A 23,248-nucleotide genomic window follows, 5' to 3' on the forward strand; every position below is an offset into this window, starting at 1 on the left:
AAAAAAATAAACACACCATGGTCATATTTTTCATTTGCAACGGATTTACTATTACATATTTATTTTCATATTTACATTTGATTCAGTTAAAGCTATATTTAAAAATGCATCTAACTTATACTGTTGAATGCTTATCGCAAAATTCTCAACCATTTCCAAAATTTGTAAAATGTTCTCTAGCGTAAGAATCAATAATGCATATTTTACGAAAGCACTAGCCTATTGCTGGGCCAACTGAATTTTTTAGAACTTCGCCTTAACGTTTGTAAACTCACGTGTCAAAAGACAATTGTTTAGTGTACTATAAACTTCGGACGTTATAACTGTGATAAACGCTTAGTAACCGGAAAACTACAGATATTTGACTGGGAATGTTTATTTCGAACATTACAAACCGATTAACTTCAGTGAACTAACTTCGGATGTTAGTGTTTCCACGAGGATATTAAATATAAAAACTCATGTATGCTCAATGAAGAAGTTAGTTGTCTTCCCATTAAGTGAAGTGTACCTGTATCAACATAATATTAGTTCACTCATCGTGAACTGTCGATGAAAGACTGTGTATGTTTGTAAAACATTTATATATAAACCATTATTTGTAATATTCATTATTATAGACTGTATTAGTGTTTGTATATTAAAATATGTTTGTGTTAAGAAAGAAAATTGTGTGTATCAGCCTTGTTGACGACATCATAAATTTAAGACATGTTGGCATTTAATTAGTTTTGAAATTGAGTTTTAACTCAATTTCAGGCTACCTGAAATCGTAATACTTAACAATAAATTGGAGGCCAATCCGAGATAAATTATAATACGCAACACAATGTACTACCGTATTGTCTTGAAATATGATCATAATATGTGACCTCCGTGATCTTGTCTTTAATAAGAAAGTCACACTAATCCATGAGATGATAAAAAAACACTTTACCGATCTTGTGTCCCATACAAGAAATATTCTTTCTTAACTTGTAAATCTCCTTTAGTCTCCAGACTTTCGGAAACATGCATTACAATAAACTTCAGCCGGCTCATTTTGTTAGATTAGAGAGATTTTATAATGTGTTTCTTATTTACTTTTTTGACGGTTTAAAAAAAAAAGGTGATATCTGAGGTCCTTCTTTCGTCTGCAATGGGGTCACTTCCATATGGAATAATTATCAGTTTACTTCTGAGCGTTTCCAACTGCCACTGGCTTAAAAGTTTGATGAACTACTGGCAGACAGAAAAATATCGATATTGTTATGTTGCTATATTGCCAATGAACTAATTAGGTTCTTTCTCGTAGGTCTCTCTCACATTAGAAAGTGAAAATGTAGTAAGCCTCAATGAGCTGACTCCTTTATTTGACGAAATACTTAATCTCACAATATCACAGGATCTCAGACCCAGCGGAGAAGGATAGCCTAATAACTTACATATTTTACGTGAACGAAGTTTTAAAAGATATACTTTAGATATACTAAAGAAGTAGAAACCACCTTAGAAAGACACTTTATTTAATGTTCTATTTTTATCGTTTATTAATTATGATTTGTGAAAGTGCTATTGACTGGTTTAAATATTTTAATTGCTGAAATCTAACTTAATATTTTCCATGTTTATTTCTCAAACTTCCATTCCCAGCATGTTGAAGCAATGTAAGCAAGTACTTTATTAACATCTGTATTGTCTTTAATAAGGCATTTTAAATACTTATTTCATAATGGAAAAGAATGGGGAGTGAACAAAAGTCAAGTATGCATTGTGGAAATAAATTTCGTTTTGTAATATAAACGTTATTTTGGTAATTATAGTAATACTATTAATGTCACAAAGGAATGCTTAATAGCAGAAGCAACTTTTGCAATAAAAAGAAAACATATCTTCGCGAGATTTCTGGTTTGGCATGATAAATGACTCTGTAATATAAAATTCACAGAACAGCTGCATCTATAGATATACATTTATCTCATCTTTGTTATTCTGCGATTACGTTTTTTAAACCTCGTTAACGTTTACTATATAATGCATGTTAGAAAGAATAAGTACAGCAAGGATTAAACGAGTTGTGGTTTGCTAACGCAGAAAGTTGACTAATAAACTCAATATGTTTGCATTAAGTTACAAGAACTGATTAAAAAATCTGGTCACAACAGGTTTCTAGAGTGGTTCATACCCCCAGGGAGAAACCATGGAAGTACAACTAAATAACGTAAGCTCTTTAATCTTTACACCTTCATTGGGGAATGTTTAATACCCGTAAGGAAACTGCTCGGACGCATGCAGAGCATGTAAAGCTTTAAAAGATGTAGATTTAAGCTTTACATGCTTTGCATGTGTCCGAACAGTTTCCTTACGGATTTGTGCGAAGTAAAACAAATGTGTGGTAAAACGTGCTCGGTGATCTAATAACCACCTACCACACATGCGATTCGACAGACCTCCCTTTCTGTACGTGGCTCGAATTCGAAGCAGAAAATATGGTGTCTGTACAAATGCGTATAGGTCATTGCTCGAAGTGAAAGCTACTGGCAAATGGATTGACCGAAAAAGAAGAAAAGTAATAAATGAATGGTTCAATTCTCACGGTGAAATTGTAAGTTTAATGTTACTAACTTCATGCTTAAGTTGTAACGTGATATTTAACTACTGAACTCTGGTACATGTTCTCCCTCTGCTGAGACTGAATTTTGAATTTGTTCTGTCAAAAAGTTACTAATTTTTCGGGAGTTGGAAATTTTATATACTTGTTTTTAACTTTATTTAAAAACACAAATAAGATTGCCTCCAATAAAATAAAATAATTTGTTACTGAAAGCAAACTCGCATGGATGGCAGCTTTTAGTAAAATCCTTCAAAATGAACTACAGTTATGAGATTTCAAAGAATTTATATAAAGCATTAAACATTCCTTAAATATGTTTTTGAGGAAAATTTATATTTGAAATTTCCATTCATTGTAAATTGAATTATGTGTAATAAACACATCAGTATCTGTCAATCGAAACCGTTATGTTGATATAAACTTTTCAGATATCTAAATTACTAACTTAAATTAAAAAAAAAAAAACTGTGAAGAAATGCAAAATTTTATAGCTTATCATACGTTGTATAGAAAAGGAATTTTCTTCATATCAGTTCGTCTGATTTTAGAATGTAATATATATCGTCTTCCGAGTTTCTACAGATAAATTACATTTCCCAGAACGTTACATAAACGTTCACTGAGAGAAACGCAAAAAAAAAAAGTCTAGAAATTTACATCCTACACTTCTAGGGGACTTATAGTCGTTAGATAGTTAATTTTATTTGAGACATTTTATACTGAACTGAACTGAACTGAGCATTGACTCCTTTACTTGAAGCCACCGAAAGTTATAAAATGACTGTCTTGTTGTTCTCTTTTGTTTTCATTTGCTAAGGTATAATGTACAGTTTTCAAGTTATAGCCCGTACCTAATATAAAATTGACAATGGATTTGTAAGAATAGTCTAAGAGCTAGTCCTATGTTGTTTTACTTAATGTTTCATGTATTTGTAAAATAGATCCAGAGCTGGTTCTACGTTGTTTTACTGAATGATTCATGGACATGTAACAATATAGATCAAGAGCTGGTCCAAAGTTGTTTCTCTGAGTGCTTCATGGAGCTGTAACAATGGACTAAGAACTAGTGTTGTATTGTTTCACTGAGTGATTAATGGACTTGTAACAATAGACTAAGAGTGGTTCCATGCTGTTTCACTGAGTGTTGCATGGACTTGTAACAACAGCCAAGAACTGGTCGTATGTTGTTTCACTGGTAAGTTCACGTTTTGTTGTTGTTGGTTCTCCCCAGTGAATAAATCAATACGAACCAATATGTCACTGCCAACATTATTAGTACAATAACTTCAGGCTTAATTAATGTAATGTTATTTAACTAGACATAACGTTTAAGTGCATATAACTTATTTTTATGTTTGCAGTTTTATTATAGATTTATTATAGTGTAGTAGTCGTTAATTCAAGCGATCTCGTGCTTTTTAAATTTTCGTACAGCTTGTCATGAAGATAACTCATATTGTTGAAGAAAAATGGGTTGTGAATAACAGAAAGGACAAGTGGTGTCCAACAAAAGCATTCAGGCGGTGCTCTGAACATTTTGAAATAGAAAAAAAGGTTTTGATAGAACACTTCAAAATATTCGTCTGAAGGATAATGATTTGCCCGGTGTATTTTCGTTTCAAGAACACTTACAAAAGTATTATTATTATTATGAATTAGAAGTATGCTGTTCTAATTATTCAAGTATACGTAGACTGTTGAAAATTTATTCTAAGAAAACTTCTGTTGATGTTTAACTGCCTATTTTGTTGAATTCGTTATTACGTAAAGTATCTTTAATTATAGAAGAATTTTGTCAGATGAATTTTGTTGTAACATAACTAATTAAATGAAATACATAAGTATCACATAGTATTGTCATGAAACACAAAATTGTTCATATACTTGGAATGTACCCGTAGTCAATAATGATCCGATTAAGAATAACAACTCTATGAATTCAGTGATATTATATCAATGTTATTTTAAGAATATCCACAGAAGAGATTGTTCTTCTTGAGTGGAATTACAGCATATCTGAAGAAGTTAATAGTAAGTATGTTAATTGTTGTAATATTTAAGGAATAAAGGAAGTTGTTCTAGAAGGGGAATATATAAATAGGTTTAATAAATTATTCGTTCAAGTAAACATTACAATTTATTTACAGTTTGGCAAAAGGACGTTAATACGAAAATACACCAGTTCAGGCACATTTGACTATGTTGTTCGAGGTCCAGTTACTCCGAGTACAACATGTGTACAGAGCAATGTTAAAACTCATATACTTTTAGTTCCTAGCTACTACGTGAGTGATAGTTCTGCAAGTAAAAAGGAAAAATGGACAAAGCGGTTGGTTATTTGAACATGGATAGAAAGCAATTATGATTTCACAACAACAACAAAAAAGTGTTTAAAACAAACTGTTATTTCATTTAAGTAGTTTTACTTTTACTCTACAAAATCCTGTAGTTTTGGAAGAATTTCAGTCTTGCTTTACAAGACTCTATCTGTTACTCTAAATTGATAAGAAAGTATTAATGAGATACCAACAATAAGTGTCAAAAGAGAAGGAAAAAGGTGAAACCAGTAAAGTTATTTATGTCTTAACATTTGATTAATATTTCTTGACTATGTTGATGTTGACAAAGATACAGAAGACGATTAAACGTTTCAATCATTGAAGTGTTGGTGTTTATGGTTGTATATGTAAACAACAGCTGGATAGTGCCTGTTGGCCACTTTTTTATTAATGATGATTGGACAAAGCGAACTTCTGTGAATATCCCTATAAAAACAATGAGATGTCAAACTACATTTTTGGCGCTTGTTTGTATTGGCCCAAGTTGCTACTTTTCCAAATTGAAAATTCTAGATGCCAGTGTGACCCCCAGGAAGTTTACAACCACGAGTGTTTTACCATAACAAAACAGTATGCAAAATACATGTTACATCTGATATATGTCACTTGCTATTGCTCATTTCAAACATTTTTGTGCATGAAATTTAAAAAAAAAAATGAAGATAGTGAACATATTAACCGGGTTCCTCGCTGGTACAACGATAAGTTTACGGATTTACAACGTTAAAATCAGGGGGTTGATTCCCCTCTGTGGACTCAGCAGATAGCCCAATATTAAACAGCAATTTATTACTGCTTTGCACAATCTGAAATAAGAAGACTTACACCTACAAAATAAATTACAATCAATACACATTCATTGGCAAAAACCAAAAAAAAAAAGTTATCTTTGTAATATGAGCTTTAAGTTCAAGTATAATAGAATTCTCTGTGACTTTTCATATAGCAAAGCCGGGCCTTACTACCGTAATATCATTGTTTCTTTCGAATATCGCACAAACCTACATAAGGGCTATCTGCGTTAGTCGCCCTTAATTTAGCAGTGTAAGCAGCAGCACCAACTATTCAGCTACTCTTTTACCAAAGAATAATTGGATTAATCGTATCATTATATCACCCTAACAGTTGAAAAATTGGCCATGTTTGGTGATGCAGCGATTCTAACCCTTGACTTTCAGATTGTGAGTCAAGCGCCCTGACCACCTTGCCATGCCAAAGTATTTCTGTAACTCCTAAGAGCGAAATCTCACAACTGAAATAAAGAGTAATGAGAAACGTCCAGTTTCTTTCTACAAGGAAACGCTATGAGCCTTTTTCTATAGTCTCTCTCTTAGGAAACTGGCAACGCCCTGATTAGTTTGAATTTTAATGTTATTCTAGCTAACCCTTTCCCAAATAAAGGCTCTACTATTGATAGATTGAGTTGTTTGGTAACAAAGATAAAGTATTCTAAAGACCTAACCGGAAATACGCGATGCAAAAAATAAGGTTTCAATTATCAAATGTTTAATGAACAGTCAGTAATTTTGGGAGAATCAAAAGTAATAACTCGTAGTTTTACTTTGGGGACTTTTGTGTCCTAATAATAAGAAATAGTTACTTTGTTTTAAACTACTTTATTTGATTTATCACTTTGATTTTTATGTATAATTCGTGTTTAACGTCATATCTCAACTTTCCCACACGAAAACTGTTGATTTAAAAGGATGAAAAAGAAATTACTGAAATTTAAATATTCTTAGCTGGGTTGTTCTCACCCACGAAACACGTGATTAGAATGAAAGCTTTTGGTTATATATGAACGGGTCACACCTTGAATAATGTTTAATGAGGCGTGAATATAGACATAGATGGCACTCCGGGCTGGAAGTAGAGGTGCAGAAGATAAATAACAAAAAATTCCGTGGGCGCTGTTATCAAGTCGTGATTTCCATTGCTCTTAAAATCTCTAACTTAAAAGTAAACTTAGTAGATAAATAATAAAGTGAAACATGTTTGACGTTAAAACTTAAAAATATACCTATATTTGTTTTAAAACTGTGAGAGTTACATTGTCAAATGGAAACAAGATGTCCTAGTACAAATATTGAACAAATGCACAAATATATTTAGTATACACTGTGTCACAAAATTATTTTCTTAACTCTGATTATTATTAGTAGTAGTTTTGAAGAGTTGTGTTGTAACCATTGCAAAGAGAGGGCACAAATTTCACTTGAGAAGAGGTCATGGTTATTCAGTTGTTGCACAGCTACACCAATGTATCAAAACTTCATCGACACCACCTGGAGAAATGACAGGAGGAACTGCGAGATCTGAGACAATTAAAGCTATCAAAGAATCTTAATGAAACAATTCGTCAGGTATACACTGGTGAAACCAGTGAAAGTGATGGCACCAGGAAGTAAGAATATTGTTTCTACATTAATAACACTAAGCCCTGATTATTCAGGGTACATAATAAAAAAAAATCGCCAATAATAACAATCAAAATTGTTTAGTACAACTCTCAAAAAGATATTGAAAAACACCAGAGGTACATTTACGTTGTTACAACTGAAAGAAGTTCCCCCTTATTCTTTTTAATCTATATTATATGTAATTGTTGATGGATTATCCGTCAAACAACTTACCATATTTGTCAGCACGACGCAATCTCAAAAGTAGGTTAGAGATGTCCAAAGGTTGAGAGTGTTACCAAAAAGGTTGAATTTCTAGAAATTTGAGAAAGAATTGTAACAATAGCAGTTAAAAAAGTAAAGTGTTTCACCCTAACGACTACATTAAAAATGTGTGAATATGAAAGCTTGTTAACAGCTAAGACAAACGTCTTTCTTTCACGCTATACATACATATATATTTAAGCGGCCTCAAATTAAATACCTTTCAACGGTCTAAGAATGTAGCGACGGCTCTGCTAGTTAAATACCTACCACAATAGGACCTACATAGCGATAAAATTACATCATTATACTTAATTATGTTTCTTCGATATCACTTACGAAAGTAATAGCAAGTTATCTTTGAAACATGATACATACAATGTTGCTTATTGTACTTCAAGTAGAATATAGTAGTAGGTTATCTTTGAAACAAGATACGCACAATGTTGCTTATTGCACTTCATGTATAATAGTATCAAAAATAATAACAGTGCATTAAATACGTGTTTCATTCTATTGTTTGTCCACGATATGCAAACTAAAATAAGCCTATTTTTCCTCACCTGATTAGAATAAACTAGGTAAACATTCAAAGAACAGATTACTATAATGATTATTTCTTCTAACATTTGAACTATGAGCTCTTCGTAGAAGGTAAATATAATACCAATAACATTAGCAACGGGCTTTATTTATAAATGTAAATAAAACAATCACTCTTAAATTGTTTATTGAAATTCTCAAAAATATATTTAAAAACAATGATGGTCCAGTTTTCACAAATTATGCTTTGTCTTTTTGTTCAATGATTCTTTTAATGTATATTATAAGTTAACTACTGGTTTTAAGTCCTGTTTTATTAGTACATGTATTGTATCAAGAGGAATATACGTATAATTAGTTTTTTATATGACAAAAAGATTCATAGCATAATTTGTAATTGCAGAATCGCCTCACAACAAGTGAAAATAGATATTCAAAATTAGGTAAACAACTACCGCTAATCTTTTGGAACTAATGCTTGTCAATGAATCTAGGGAATTTGAAGTCTTACTATTACAGTTTTGGCGTAAAACTTCTGTAAAACCTAACTTAGAGTCGCTCAATCCCATAATTATAGCATAGCAGTAATAGTCTAATCTTTGAAGAATACATCAGCAAAAGTAGATCTGAATTTTTTAATGTTAAATTGAAATATAATTCTTATTATTCATATTTCCACACCAATCATTGTCAAGCATATGAATCACGAGCCTAGTCTCGTGTAATTTTTTTTTTAATTATTCACTTGAATGATATCTATGGCTTAGGCATAATGGTCCTTAATTTTAAACTCCATGTTATAGGAAAAATAGTCAGTAGAATCCATCGCACAATGATTTTATCCTTATCTTTAAAATGGTTGATGGTATTGACTCTCACTTTAATAAAGTGCTACAGCTGAAACTGCACAGTTTGCTCAGCGGCATAATTTCTTGAACCTCGAACTCCTCGATACGCACCCCGAAACGCTAACCACTAGAAGGAGCTCGACTTATACAAATTGCTTATTGACGAAATTGAACTTGAAGGTCTAATAACAACGTTGTGAGTCAATAGCAATGTAGCGAAAACACTAAGGTTGTTTGTGTGAATATAGCGAAAAGTAAAATATATATATATGTATGTTTAAAGTTCTTTTATCAGAGTAATCACTTATGTTCGAAAATAAGCAAAGAGCATTTAAATTCGAGAAGCTTGATAGTTAATAAGCAATTACAATGTTACTCGTTAAATGTATTATTAAGTGATATATTCTTGCAGTGTTAGGCGGTTAGGCAGACTGTGAGATAATTATATTGTAAAAGCTTGCAAAAAAAAAAAGAAATGCTTACGAAGAACTCGACTGCTTGTTTATCAGTTACACATTGGTTGAAACTATGAATAATTCGATTCGTTATCACTAATAAAACTATATATCAATGTGCTTATCTTCTCAATAACTGTACTCACATTTAAGCCTCACATTTGCGACTAAAGCTCGTTTTATTTTGGGTCTGCACATACCGGATTTCTCATGAAAAGCCAAATATTTTTTTCTCAAATTACTGATCTTTATACAGAACTGAAGTGCACACTGTTGACATTTTGACGTAAAGAAACAACCACATTGTTGATTAATGAGTTGTCGATTCGATAATAAAGATATCCATTTCACCAATTCACTTTTCTTTATTTCAGTTTTATGGTACTTCTTGTCACTTAATTACATACATTAAATTTATTTATATATTATTTTATTTTTTTAGTTTTTGTAGTAATTATTAAAAGAAAATTGCGATATGAATTACAAAAAATATTAGAAATGTGACTGTAAAATTGGGAACAGTGAGTGACAATATTGTGTTGTTCTAAAATGAAATTAGAGGTGTAGAAAGTTATACAAGTCTATGAAGAAGTAAAATGTACAGTATAAAGATAATGCAAGCATCAATAATTAATTAGTGCAAAGATTTGTTTTGGGTGTTTTTTGAATTTCGCACAAAGCTACTTGAGGACTATCGGCGCTAGCAGTCCCTAATTTAGAATTGTAAGACTAAGGGGAAAGCTACTAGTCATCACCACCTACTGCCAACTCTTCGGCTACTCTTTTTACCAACGAATAGTGGGGTTGACCATAACATTATAACGCCCACACGGCTGAAAGGATGATCATGTTTGGTGCGACGTGGATTTGAATCTCGACCCTCAGATTGTGAATCAAGAGCCTTAACCATCTAGCCAAGCCAGGCCTTAATAGCACAAAAATATTAGGTGCTTTATTTGATTATTTATCAGTACAATATAACTTATTTTGAATATCATTTTTAAATATACATTTACAAAAGAAAGAAGGCTAATAAAATATATGAACTACCGAGCTAGTTTAAGTTACAATTTTTTAAAATTTAGTTTCACAACTTATAAAATAATTAGTTGAGAGAAGTGATATGTGTGTATATGTTTCAAAGTAAGTAAAGCAGCACTGTATACGCTTTGATCGTTCTACAAACATTTTTATACTCTACACAGTTTTAAAATTAATGATGTTTAAATAAATTTAACTTGTTTTTTCACTTTTTACCTGCCGTTTTTGCAGATAGTTGTCTTATATAACATATGATTAACATAATTAAACTATTTATCAATTTGTAAAAAAATGGTTACATTCTGGTGTACAATCAAACCAGAGAAAAATCCATTTAAAACTATTTTCAAAAGAGCAGTATGTATTCCAGGACTAAATTGTACTTTCTTGAAGAAGTTCATCATTTGATATCTTTATGTGTCTCAAACACATGTTTCTGTTGTCTATTATACTTTACTTACACTTGCTCATACATTTACTAACCAACCTCTATTTTTCTTTGTTGTGAAATTAACAAATTTCTAGAATATTCATCTGTCAAGTACTGCAAACAGTTTCACAATGCATTTTTTTTACTCTTTTGACCGGCCATATAGTTTACAGTTTTTTTCTTTATGGAAAGAGTGAGATGTGCAACTCGATGCATCTGCGTAAACACGGTCACCCCGTATAGGTTCATGTACTTTAAAATCATGCCTGCGAACCATACATATGTCTAACACATTTGCAGAACTAGTAGTAAGCGCCATGATGACTTTATCTTGAGCAGACCAGTTTCTGCTCCTTTTATTTCAAAACCTATGAGAAATATTTTATATGTACTGTAAACTGGTAAACAGTGGGATTGTTATAACAACTGTAAGTCAGCTTAACAGTAGCAAAATGATTTTCAAGTGATTCTGGTTTAATTTATTTGCCAAGAGATTATTCAAGAAGGGTGTTTGTGATGACACAAAAGTTTCATATAATTGAGCTCATTTCCCTTAAATTTATACAAGCTCAAGTCTTTGTTGCAGAATTCTATCGTCTACGAACTTATAACGCTAAAATCAGAAGTTAAGTTGTTTTTGAATTTCGCACAAAGCTACTCGAGGGCTATCTGTGCTACCGGTCCCTAATTTAGCAGTGTAAGACTAGAGGAAAGGCAGCTAGTCATCACCACCCACCGCCTATTCTTGGGTTACTCTTTTACCAACGAATAGTGGGATTGACCGTCACATTATAACGCCTCCACGGCTGAAAGGGCGAGCATGTTTAGTGCGACCGGGATTTGAACCCGCGACCCTCAAATTACGAGTCGAACGCCTTAATCCACCTGGCCATGCTAGGCCAGCATTACGTGAATACGGTTGAATTTAAACTGTTTCTATTAAAGATTTCCCTCGTTGTGGAAGATTAATCATTTTTTTAACATTCCAATGAATTCTTCTTGTAGATGAAGACACATCTGATTCACAGGGCCCAATACTTAAGGAATAGTAGAACGTTTGGGTGATTTTGGATACTCGCGCACATAATATGACGTTAACGGCTTGAACAACTAGTCTTCTAACAGAGTTAATATAATACAACTAAACTGTATTTTTTTTTATATTTATTTATCAAAATAAGTTGTGACAGTAGGTGCAACTTTAGAGGCGTTTTTGGAAGATTAAATAGAAAACCGATAACGTGGGGTATGTATTCTGAACTGTTTAGCCTTTGGGCACGTGACTTAGAATTATTAACTATCGTTAACGTTTAATGAAAGCAAGCTAGCTATTTGGATCAGAACTGAAAGTTAACCCAGTAATCTGTTTGTTTGTTTTTTAAATTAAGCACAAAGCTGTACAATGAACTATCTGTACTCTGCCCACCAATAGAATCAAAACCAGGTTTTTAACGTTGTAAGTCTGCAGAAATACCGCAATAATGAATATAGTTGAGTAATGGTAGATATATCTCCTCTACAGTTTCTTTAATCAAAACTAAGAAATTCGATTTATAAGACAATAACAAAAATAAGCTTGAATATAAACTTATAGGTTTAAATGAATCATACAAGTTACAGCTTTCCCAGTTGATAAAAATGATTAAAATATGTGCAAAACACGATTATAAAAAAAAACATATTTCAATAAAAAGGTACAATAGTGTCAATATCAGTCACATCAGTATGTTCAATATACTGGACGAGATAGACAATGATACAAAGTATCATGAAATATATTGAATAGTGGGATATATAAAATTTAATAGTAAACAGTATGTTCAGTATACCAGGTTTGGTGTTTTACGGCGCAAAGCAACTAGGCTACCTTTGCAGTATACCAGTCGAGATAGACTATGATACACAGTGTCATGAAACATTTTCAATGGTAGACAACATATAACATTTAATATTATTTCTCTTTTGCTCATTTGTTGAAACTGTTTTCTTTTAAACAATCTTCTAATCGATTATTGTATGAAACACTCTGATATTAAACTCAGACTTATGGCTCCAAATCCTAGTGACACTACGTGATAAGCAAATACAACTTGAATGTCACATTGTAGTGCCATCTACGACATTTTTTTACAAATATATTTTGCACGTTGTTTTATATATCTATACCATCTGAGATAGCTGCCGATTGAGTGGCTTCCCCACTAACTATACGTTAATAACCAATATTTTTTGTCACTTCAGTATGTGGGGGTGGGGCACATACGTTCATGAACATATATATGCATGTTTGTATCACACACTTGATGAAATTTTATAACACATATATATGTATACTTTAACAGAAAATATGCCCATACCACCTATAAATAGACAAAAAACTAACACGGAAAGTACAAAGCAAAATCTCTAATCTGAATATGTATTAGTAAAACAATGATAATACAACAGTTGAAAATCTACCGTCTGTTGTACAGCCTTCCTCACAGTAAGACCACCAAAGTAATGGAGATGTACCATCTGTTGGACTGCCTTCCTCAGAATGAGTAAGACCAGTACAGTAGTGGACATATACCGTCTGTTGGACTGCCTTCATCACAATAGATCAAACCAGTACAGTAGTAGACATATGCCGTCTGTTGAACTACTTTCTTTACAAGAAGACCACCAAAGTAATTGAGATGTACCATCTATTGGACTGCCTTCCTCACAATAGGTAAGACCAGTATAGTAGTAAACATGTACCGTCCGTTGGACTGCTTTCCTCACAATAAGTAATGTGGACCGAACCATAACCACAAACAAAATTCTCCACGCACCTGAACAGGGCATACATGTAAGAATTTGCGCAGTCTATAGAATCATTTGGAAGAGAATCGGAACAATATCACACTTCATGGAAATGGTAAGAACCTCCAGACTATATTCTCTCCCAACGATGTTTCTTTTATTTCTTCCACTTTAAAAGCTAAAATACCCTATTGTAAATACGACCATCCCAACCAACACCAGCATTTATCCCATACATCTTTTTCGCCAGTTTTACACAACATCTTCCGCAGACCAGGAATCCAGACGACCACCGTCAAGAATCCAGCGCGAAAAGATCAACACATCCAGATTATGATAAAAAAAAAGAAATCACAAGACAGAACAGTGTACAACAAGCATGCACATATCCATAATATTCAACCACAGTCGATCAACAAATCGAGACTCGAATAGTTACCAAAAATAAAGGAAAGCAAGCAGATCTTCCTCCCGAACCCCGGAAACAGCCAGATTCACAACTGCCTTGCCACAAAAACACCTTTAAAGTTTTCGCTTTCAACCAAGAATCTACTGACGTCCTTTTCATAGTGTCGATAAAGATGACGGCATACCGAACATCATAGTCCCCCTCTGTCTCTCCTCTTCACAATTCGGATGTTTCCTTATCAAGTCCCTATACAAACAGTACTGACAATTTCTCACATGTTTATTACTTCTTCCTTGCGTTTTAGTCTCAAGTGCCTTATTTCATGTTCTGGCTTTACTGGACACTGGCCAAGTACAAATTTTGACGCTTGACCAGTGAAAGTGTGCTTTCTCAGGGAACTTCCGTCCCTACCCACGTCAAAATTTCCAGACATTGTATAATTAAATCACCGCCTCCATGAAGAACCATAACTCTGACAGAGGGTCGTTGATTTGTCTCGAGTAAATCAAGAAATGGAAATCAGAATAAGAAAATGTGGAAATTCATAATTTATGAAGTCTTGGAATGTGTTTTTTACATGCAGTACCACCAATGGCATTTTATAAAAAATATAACCTTGTTAAAAACTATCTGACAAGTAGTATCTGTGGCTATTAGATCAGAACTATACTTGTCAACAAACGATCATAAGATCATTTAGACTTCCACGAGCTCTCCTAGTTACCTGATCAGAAACATGAGTTAACATGAAATTCCTACTGAGGTTTCTTAAACTACCATTATCTATGTACCTGCTTCTCTATATTCATATTACAGTAAGGTATGTTAAAAAAGAATGAAACACACAACAGTGAAATATTGTACCTAACCTTCTGTATCAAACCAGCAATTAGTTTTGAACTTGACAGTTATATAAGCATGGAATATTACACAAATTTACCTCTAGTAGCAGTTTCGTTTCTATTTTCTAAATTATTAACCTGTACCTCCTCTATCCTAAAAGCATTTCGTGTTAACAACTTATAGACAAGACGTGGCTGCTGCATACTTTGATTTAGAAGTATTCAGTTATGCATAAAAACTTCCATAAGGAAGATAGAGCCGTCTAACAAAACTTTTCTTATAGATAAACACAAATTCAACTGTTTGAGCTTTTTATTTATTTTAGTATTATTCCATAGTTATGGAGATGTAGAAAAAAGTTACTTTGTTGTAAAATTATCTATAAAAAGTGAAATGTTTCAAATAAAATACAAGATCGTATAGTATAGCAACTGGCAAAGTAAATAAATCTAACAAATCATTACAATGAATCAATGGCTATTGTATTTAAACAAAACATGTGTGTTTTTCTTATAGCAAAGCCACAAAGGGATATCTGCTCAGCCCACCGAGGGGAATCAAACCCCTGATTTTAGCGTTGTAAATCCAGAGACATACCGCTGTACTAGCGGGGGGCATTTAAACAAAACAAAAATAGAGAACAAATAATTATTGTTTTACAAAAACTTAGTTTAAGGTATATATATATATATGAACACCACAACTCAAAGTTTAACAGAAAAGGGATCAGTTTTCGTTCATATTTTTGGTCCGATTTCCAAAGGAGAATGCCTATAAAATTCTTTTGATTCCAAAATGAAATTTGAAAATTAGAATAAATTATACAGTTGTGAATAACTTTCATTGTAATTTCCTGTTCTAGTTTTTCAGAGTAAATAAGCCACCTTTCTGTCCCGGCATGGACAGATAGTTAAGGCACTTGACTCGTATTCTGAGGGTCGCAGGCTCATATCCCCGTCACATCAAACATGCTCGCCCTTTCAGCCGTGAGGGTAATTATAATGATGCTCACTCCCACTATTCTTTGGTAAAATCGTAGCCATAGAGTTGGCGTTGGACGGTGATGACTAGCTGCCTTCTCCCTAGTCTTACACTGCTAAAGTAGGGACGACTAGCGCATATAGCCCTCGTGTAGCTTTGTACGAAATTCAGAACAAACCAAACCAAATCTTCTGCTACACCTGATTCTGTGTGTAGAAGCGAGTGATATTGTTTAATCCAGTTTAATGACTTTGTAAATCTGAAGCAATTTTTGTAAATAAGAATATTCGTATAAAAAGTTATATATATCATTATATGTATGACTACGAGAGCTTTATTGTTTATCGAATATCACTTATTTCTTTTGTGTATTAAATACAAAGTAAATACTATAATAGAGAATATAATGCTGCTATCTAGTGAAATTTACTATAACTAATTTTAAAATGCTGAATTGGTGTATCATATTAAAATATAACAATACTTAAACCATTATTAATTTAAAAAATCTATTCTATAATTATATATATATAATTAGCTGAAAACTACAATTTCTAGCAACCATCTCTCATCAGGCCAACTGGGTCTATGATGTAGGACTGTCGTTCAACGAAGCTGCACGTAGGTTTTTGGTGTGGAAAATGGTTTTGTATACTTTAAAGATTGAAGAATGTTGTCCCTCATGAGTAATAAAGCTGTCTTTCGTAATGAAAAAAATATAAGGATATGTGTATATATCACATGTCTACACCATATCTGTCTACAGTCAAATTTTTATCCTACCAAAATAGATTACGTTCTTGTTATACAAAACTTTGTATAAAAAATCTTTGTTTCTGAATAAATTGTTTACGGTTTCAAGTCTAGAAACTGGTCATATGTTTTGTTTTGACTGAATAAACATGTTGTAAACAAAGAATTGTGACAAAAGATTATTTCAGATTAAAATAATCTATTATTGTTATCGCGAATAACAACATATAACTTCAATATGGATCTGAAGATATTTCTTGATAACAATTATAACACAGCTTCATCTTAATACTGCATTTATGCCTAACTACAGCACTCAGCCTTCTTGTAAAACAAAACTTCTGATCACGTGAACACTTACAAGCGATATAAAATTTAACATATTTACATACGAGTTATTTAGAGATGAACATTTTTGTAACTATTAGTAACTTCTGGACATTTCGGAAATAAACAGCATTGAAATCAAAATTAAAATAATTTCAAACGGAATGCATATTAACGTTACGTCTTAAAATCACTTTAAGCAAAATCTTTAGTTTTATGTCACTTTTGTGACTATACAGTATGCGATAGACGAATTTAGAGATAAGATGGATACAGAGGAAGAAAGAAGACATGTTGAGTGACAAATTGTGATATTAAAATATTGGAAAAATCTCATTTTTGATACATACGACTACTTGCAGATCTGATGAAGAAACCTCCTCTAACGACTAAGTTGATTTTTTGGGCGCGGTCATTAATTAAAGACTAAATTTATTCATCGTCCCGAAATGACATTAGTTCCACCGTGCGCTGATCTACCGGATATAATGCTTTGCACCTCGTACAACTTGGACAGATAGGCGACTTTAACGTACGTGACTTTCATGAATATTACATATTTCATCTTAACCAATTTTATATTTATCCCTTACTCATTCAGAAAACATTGGGTTGTCACGAATTTATGTTCAACACCTTTTGCTTAATTCTTCTGATAACAACAAGCATTTGGTTACAGAGTATTTGCTTCATGTTATAGGAATAATTTTTTCCCACGTGATTAGACATATATACATATAATAGTACACATTTGAATTATTTTAGAGCCAACATTTAAGATTTCTTATAACCCAATAAGTCATTAGTTTCTCAACAGTACAAAATAATCGTATGCAATGTCTCAGACGTCCTCTTACACACATGTATGCAACTTTTGTACTAGTTTTTCAAAAGAATCTAAACTTGCAAAAATCGAATTAACAATTTACTTGTTAGTTCATACATCTATAGTTTTGTTTTTGTGTTGTCACTATCTCACTCAAAATGTCCTTTATTCCATAACCAACACATTTGTGGTCCATTTAGTTAAATGATCACTCGCTTACGGTCAATACTTAATATATACTTCGTAATACACTACATATTACGATGCCTAGTTTAACAGTTCTGAACTACATAGCAATATAGTAAGATAGTTTACTTACTATGTCAGTTATATTAATGAAAATATGGTTATTTAAAAAGAAAATTATAAGATAAACACGAAATTTGTAACAGCTAGTAAAAAGTAGTGATGTAGTCAATTTTAGGACATTTTATTTACTGTAAAGTATAGATTGTGGCCGATTTCCCGTTTATTTTATGGAAAACACTTTTTAATATAAATAAAAAGCATAAAAAGATGTTTATATCTCGATAAGTATAATTGAAACAAAGCTTGAAATAGTATCAGGGTTAAAAAAAACTTTTCCCCAAAAGAGAGGTATGTACTGATGTTTGTTAATTTATAGTTGTTTATTACAACCTAAACATTTATTTTCTACAGTACTACCAGTTTATTACAACCTAAACATTTATTTTCTACAGTACTACCAGTTTATTACAACCTAAACATTTATTTTCTACAGTACTACCAGTTTATTGTTTAAAATTGCTGTCAACTGTAAGATGTTTAAGGGATTTAGGCCCTATATCATCAATACAATACAAAGAAGAAGCAAAGAATTCGGTGACAAAAGATATGACTTCATCTTAAATATGTTGCATAAAAGTACGGTATTTATTTAATGAGAAAGAATTAGTCTTGAAGCTACTAGTATGCTGGCTATTAAGACCAAATATTGTACAGTGTTATCTCTCTTTAAACATAAAGAAATAGAAAAATAAAATGAATAGACGAGAGGACTTGATGGGCATTTCTGAAAGAAAAAAAGGATTCAAGTGATCCATATTTCTTTATATTCAAAAAAAAATTTCTAAATTTAGTTTATTAATATTGCTATAGTCAGTTTCACCTTTAACATACAGTGATTTTTTAGAGACACGAGAGATTGCACACTTCCGAACTAGTATGAGTTAAGCGTAACGTTACATGAGTATTACTAAAACTTGTAGTATATTGCAAGTCACAAACTTAGGAAAATTGAAACCAGATTTTGGGAAATAAATGATAATTTATTGACATATGAACAACATTTACATTACATTTCCTTTAATACACTTACAAAGTGTGTTACTTTAAACACTAGGTTTTAGATAAAATTACTTTAAAAATCTATGTATAAAAACACAAATATTTTCTCGGCAAAATCAAAACACTCGAACTGGTTTTATTTAGATGTGAGATCACCATGTAAAACAGGTCTCATTCCCAATTTAGAGAGCTATTTGCAAAGTTTACACCGTTCTGACTACAAATTAGGGAAAAAACATCAATTTACACTGACGTCTCCCAGGATTGAAGGTTTATGATGACAGTTAATAAAAGATATCCTAATGATTTACAACGACATTTTATCGCTCATATAACAAATTCTTAACCTCTATGGAGGCTGAGATCGTTGTTTGTTTGAGGATTCAAGATAACACTTTAAAGTAATGTTGTAATACGGCCGACATATATGACAACGATAATGCAAAACTCTAAAGTTTTTTGACTGAGATAGAACAGTTTTGTCAGGTAGTATTAAGTTTTCAATGACTTCTCCACACTAGTAGTATTCTCAGTACAGCACAACCAAAAATGTCAGTATGATTTAAGAAAGAATATTGTGAACAATTATAAAAAAACAAGAACATCGTCATCATAAGAGAAATACAAACTCATACAGTGGTTTGAGCTATTATTATTTTCCTAATTTTCCAACATTTTCAAATGTCAAACATTCAAGCATAGTCTCAATTTTGTTTTCAACTGCAAGCTTTCGTTTCTTGGTCGAAGCCTTCTACACCTATATAATTCTATGTAGCAATCGTTCTCTATTGACCCGAATTGCTTTGTACTGTCAGCCTGTAAGACACTGCGGCAAGTAACTGAAAGTTTTATTGTTAAAAAAATAAATAAATCGATGTTTTAAATGTCTGTAAATAACAAAAATACAGAAATGAGAAATTCTAACATTTTCCTCCACCTGAATGCTTCAATAGTCACTTTGTAAGTGAATACTTACATAAAAATCACGTGCATTTAACTTTTACGACAAATGTCAACACAACAGTGAAGAGTCATAAACAAGACATCAGACAAATAATTTAAAGAAACATCTCTAACCTGTCACTGTTACCTAATCATACCAGCTTCTTCTTTTTTTAAGTTGTGCACATAATACAAATGCTAACATGTTTTGTTAAGTAAAGGAGTATGAAGATTTGCATCATTAAATTTTGTTTGTAGGTTAGGTAACTGAGGCATTTAACACAAAATTTCCCCAAAGAATAACAAAGATGAAGACAGTTAACAAAACATACATTTTATTTGTATTTTTGGATATTTTGGAATAACTTATTCCAACATTAGCAAAATCTGAACATTTTGTTACAAAGATGATTATTACTGCAATTATAATGTTACAATTATAATCATTGAGTTTATTTAGTTATTAGGAAAAGTGATAAGTAGATGTAGAAAATAATGTATACATATATATATATATTACACGGCTGCTGAGTTACGTGAGAAAAGAACAATTTTCGGTCTAAAGACCTTTTTGAATCATTAAGAGTCGGTCGACCGGTCTTTGGCTATGAGGAGACATTTTTCTAATATACAATTCGAGGCCTGAAGATTCTGCAGTGATGATAGCGAAATCGTTAAATGAGATATTGTGACTTGCGGTTTCAGAATGTGTGTGAATGGATGTGTTTAAATAGTGAAAGGTTGGTTCTATTAGGTACTTTTAAATGTTCACAGACTAGGTTTTTAGTGGCGTTTCGTTTTGCCAATGCAGATGACCTCACAGTAACTACACGATCCATAAACTTAGCAATTTAGGTACTTGATCTTTGTACTGAAATAGGTATTTAATGCGCAAACTAGATCTGTATATTATTCTAAGCTGAATTTGAAGGGAGAATTTTTTTTATTAGGGAAAATAGTTACTTCTTAATTGGTAGGGATTGCGAGCCCATAAAAGAAAGGGACAAAATGTACATTGACTAGTGTTGAAATTTGTTTTGTAAGATATTTCTTATAATTTTCGTCAGAAATTCATTCGGGTTGCCATTATTTAACATTTGTTTATGTAGAAGGGCAATTTCTTCGTGTAAAATAAAATAATTAGAACAAATATTAAAAACTCTGTTTAACAATGATATAACCAGATTTCGTTTGAAGAAGTTGGGGATAAAACTATCGAAATTGGTGTAGAAACCAGTAAACGTCCTTTTATGATACACAGGGGTAGAAAAATATTTACCTTCTTTGGTAATCTTTTTGTCGAAGAAAGGTAAGGAATCATTTTCTTCGGGATCGGATTTGAATTTGATATTAAGATATTGGTAATTAATTTGCGTCTACAGAATAGTGAGAAAATCGTAAATATATTTTTAAAAATACACATTTTACCCATATATAAAAGGAAAGACAAAAATAACGATTTTAGAATATCTAAATAAATTTTAAAAATCAAGGAAGTAAACGCTGGCTGGTAGTTGAGTTAGATGGTCATGGTAAGACTCTACATTGCTCGTTGAAATTCAGGATCAGTTATAATAATACAAGCCACAACCTCTGTATTGTTATCAAATGACAATCCTTTACTTTTTCAATGTGAAGTTTGAAAATAATAAACTAAATTAATCATATTAAATAATATTTTTCTTCAAACACGACGAAATAAATAAGAAAGAAAACTATACTTCATAAATGTATGTTCCCATACATCAGCTTATGATGAAAGTAAACTAAATTAACACACTTTTAGTGAGTTTATAACATGTTAACTATATAACACAAAGCTTATTTAAATACAAAGTGACTAGTAATTAAGACCATCCATTGTATATAAAAAACACGTAAGATACCATGAGCGTTTCCATACAAAGTACATTTCGGTCTTTAGTTAAGCACAAAAATATACAGTGGGCGATCTGTATATGAAATGAAGTAAATTTTAACAAAAAAAATGAACCCATTTCTAATTTGTTCCAATGATTGGTACATACATATAAATATTGTATGATAGAATTAATTATATAACACCTATTATTCACTGGAAGACTAGTGAGCTTAATAGGTTAAATGTATATTTATGCAAAAAATAATACATATATATTTATTTTTACCTAAAAAGTTTCGTGTAATATAAAGCAGTGAAATGCGTTACATATTTTACCTCTGTTCTCTTTTCCAACAAGTACAACGTCTTAGAAGTTCCACCAATACTATTACGTTTTATTATAAATAACTTTGTTATATATATATATGGATTCCTATAATAAGTAAAATATATGTTAAGCATTATAGAGACTGCAGTTTACCATTATGAGAGGCCTTGCATTATTTTTCTTGTAGCTACTGACAAAAAGAGACAATCCGAAAACAGACCTAGTAATTTGTTTCTTCTTTATTAAAATGCACAAATTTAAATAAGAACAAATTACGGACCTAGAAGTCTTGACTAAAACAATATTCGTACCTAACTATTTTAAAAACTTTTAATTTCGCTATCTTGGTAAACGTTAAATAACAATTTCTATAAGATGTACTGAACTAATAAGGGCTCCAACATACTCTGTAGATGTTGAAAAAAACGTATACTGCTATTACTGTTCCACTAGAAGTGAGCTTTAAACGTTCACAGAGCCAAACTTCTTGTTGATGATAGAGAAAAGTTCATATATACTGCGTGGCACCGGTATTGTCCAAAACAGCGTTTTGATCAAGTTTTTCAGGCGACACACCTTTATCGATTGTGTTCATGCGGTTCATACCGTTTTTCCAGTCCTCTTTACTCATTTCTTCAGATGGGCCCCACTCCTCTGTCGGAGTTATGGATTGTTTGATTTTCTGAAATATAAAATAATATATATTTCTTTAACAAAACGGGAGTCTAGCAGAAACTTATTGAAAACAACTTTCCCAGCATTAAAACATGCTCTTACATCTCTTTAATGACATGATCTGTAAAAGATTACTAAAAGAAAACATGCTGATTGTACTCGTAAAAAATACTACTTTCCTGTGAAGTTATTAGATAAGAGGCCAAATAATAGTAGTTCTATATATGTAAAAAACGGCTCGTTTGGGTTGAGAAAATGTTTTACGTAGAGGAGCGAACGTTTCGACCTTCTTCTGT

At 32.0% G+C, this 23,248-nt stretch overlaps 1 protein-coding gene and 2 long non-coding RNA genes across 9 annotated transcripts in view; 1 reads left to right on the top strand and 2 right to left on the bottom strand.

Moving 5' to 3' along the window:
• Positions 1-2,237: 2,237 nt before the first annotated feature.
• LOC143228221 (uncharacterized) lies at positions 2,238-4,731 on the top strand. Its single transcript, XR_013015268.1, has 3 exons — positions 2,238-2,584; positions 3,535-3,788; positions 4,028-4,731. It is a non-coding gene; the product is annotated as an uncharacterized LOC143228221 (long non-coding RNA).
• Positions 4,732-7,011: 2,280 nt separating this feature from the next.
• Positions 7,012-17,478, bottom strand: LOC143228222 (uncharacterized). The gene is made up of 3 exons (XR_013015269.1): positions 17,363-17,478; positions 7,566-7,646; positions 7,012-7,217 (listed from the first exon to the last, which is right to left on the bottom strand). It is a non-coding gene; the product is annotated as an uncharacterized LOC143228222 (long non-coding RNA).
• A 1,628-nt stretch (positions 17,479-19,106) lies between these two features.
• LOC143230358 (sodium-dependent proline transporter-like) overlaps positions 19,107-23,248 on the bottom strand; it is a 58,508-nt gene continuing 54,366 nt past the window's right edge. For 6 of the 7 annotated variants that reach the window (XR_013016412.1, XM_076463800.1, XM_076463799.1 and 3 more), the window contains one exon: positions 19,107-22,959. Coding sequence is in view for 5 of the 7 variants with exons in the window: in XM_076463800.1 (XP_076319915.1) it covers positions 22,786-22,959 (174 nt within the window). In the remaining 2 variants the exon portion in view is untranslated. The remainder of the gene's footprint in view (positions 22,960-23,248) is intronic. The other variant, XR_013016411.1, reaches the window with a different exon arrangement.

Source organism: Tachypleus tridentatus, chromosome 10 (genome assembly GCF_004210375.1).
Source record: "Tachypleus tridentatus isolate NWPU-2018 chromosome 10, ASM421037v1, whole genome shotgun sequence".
Lineage (NCBI taxonomy): Eukaryota > Metazoa > Arthropoda > Merostomata > Xiphosura > Limulidae > Tachypleus > Tachypleus tridentatus.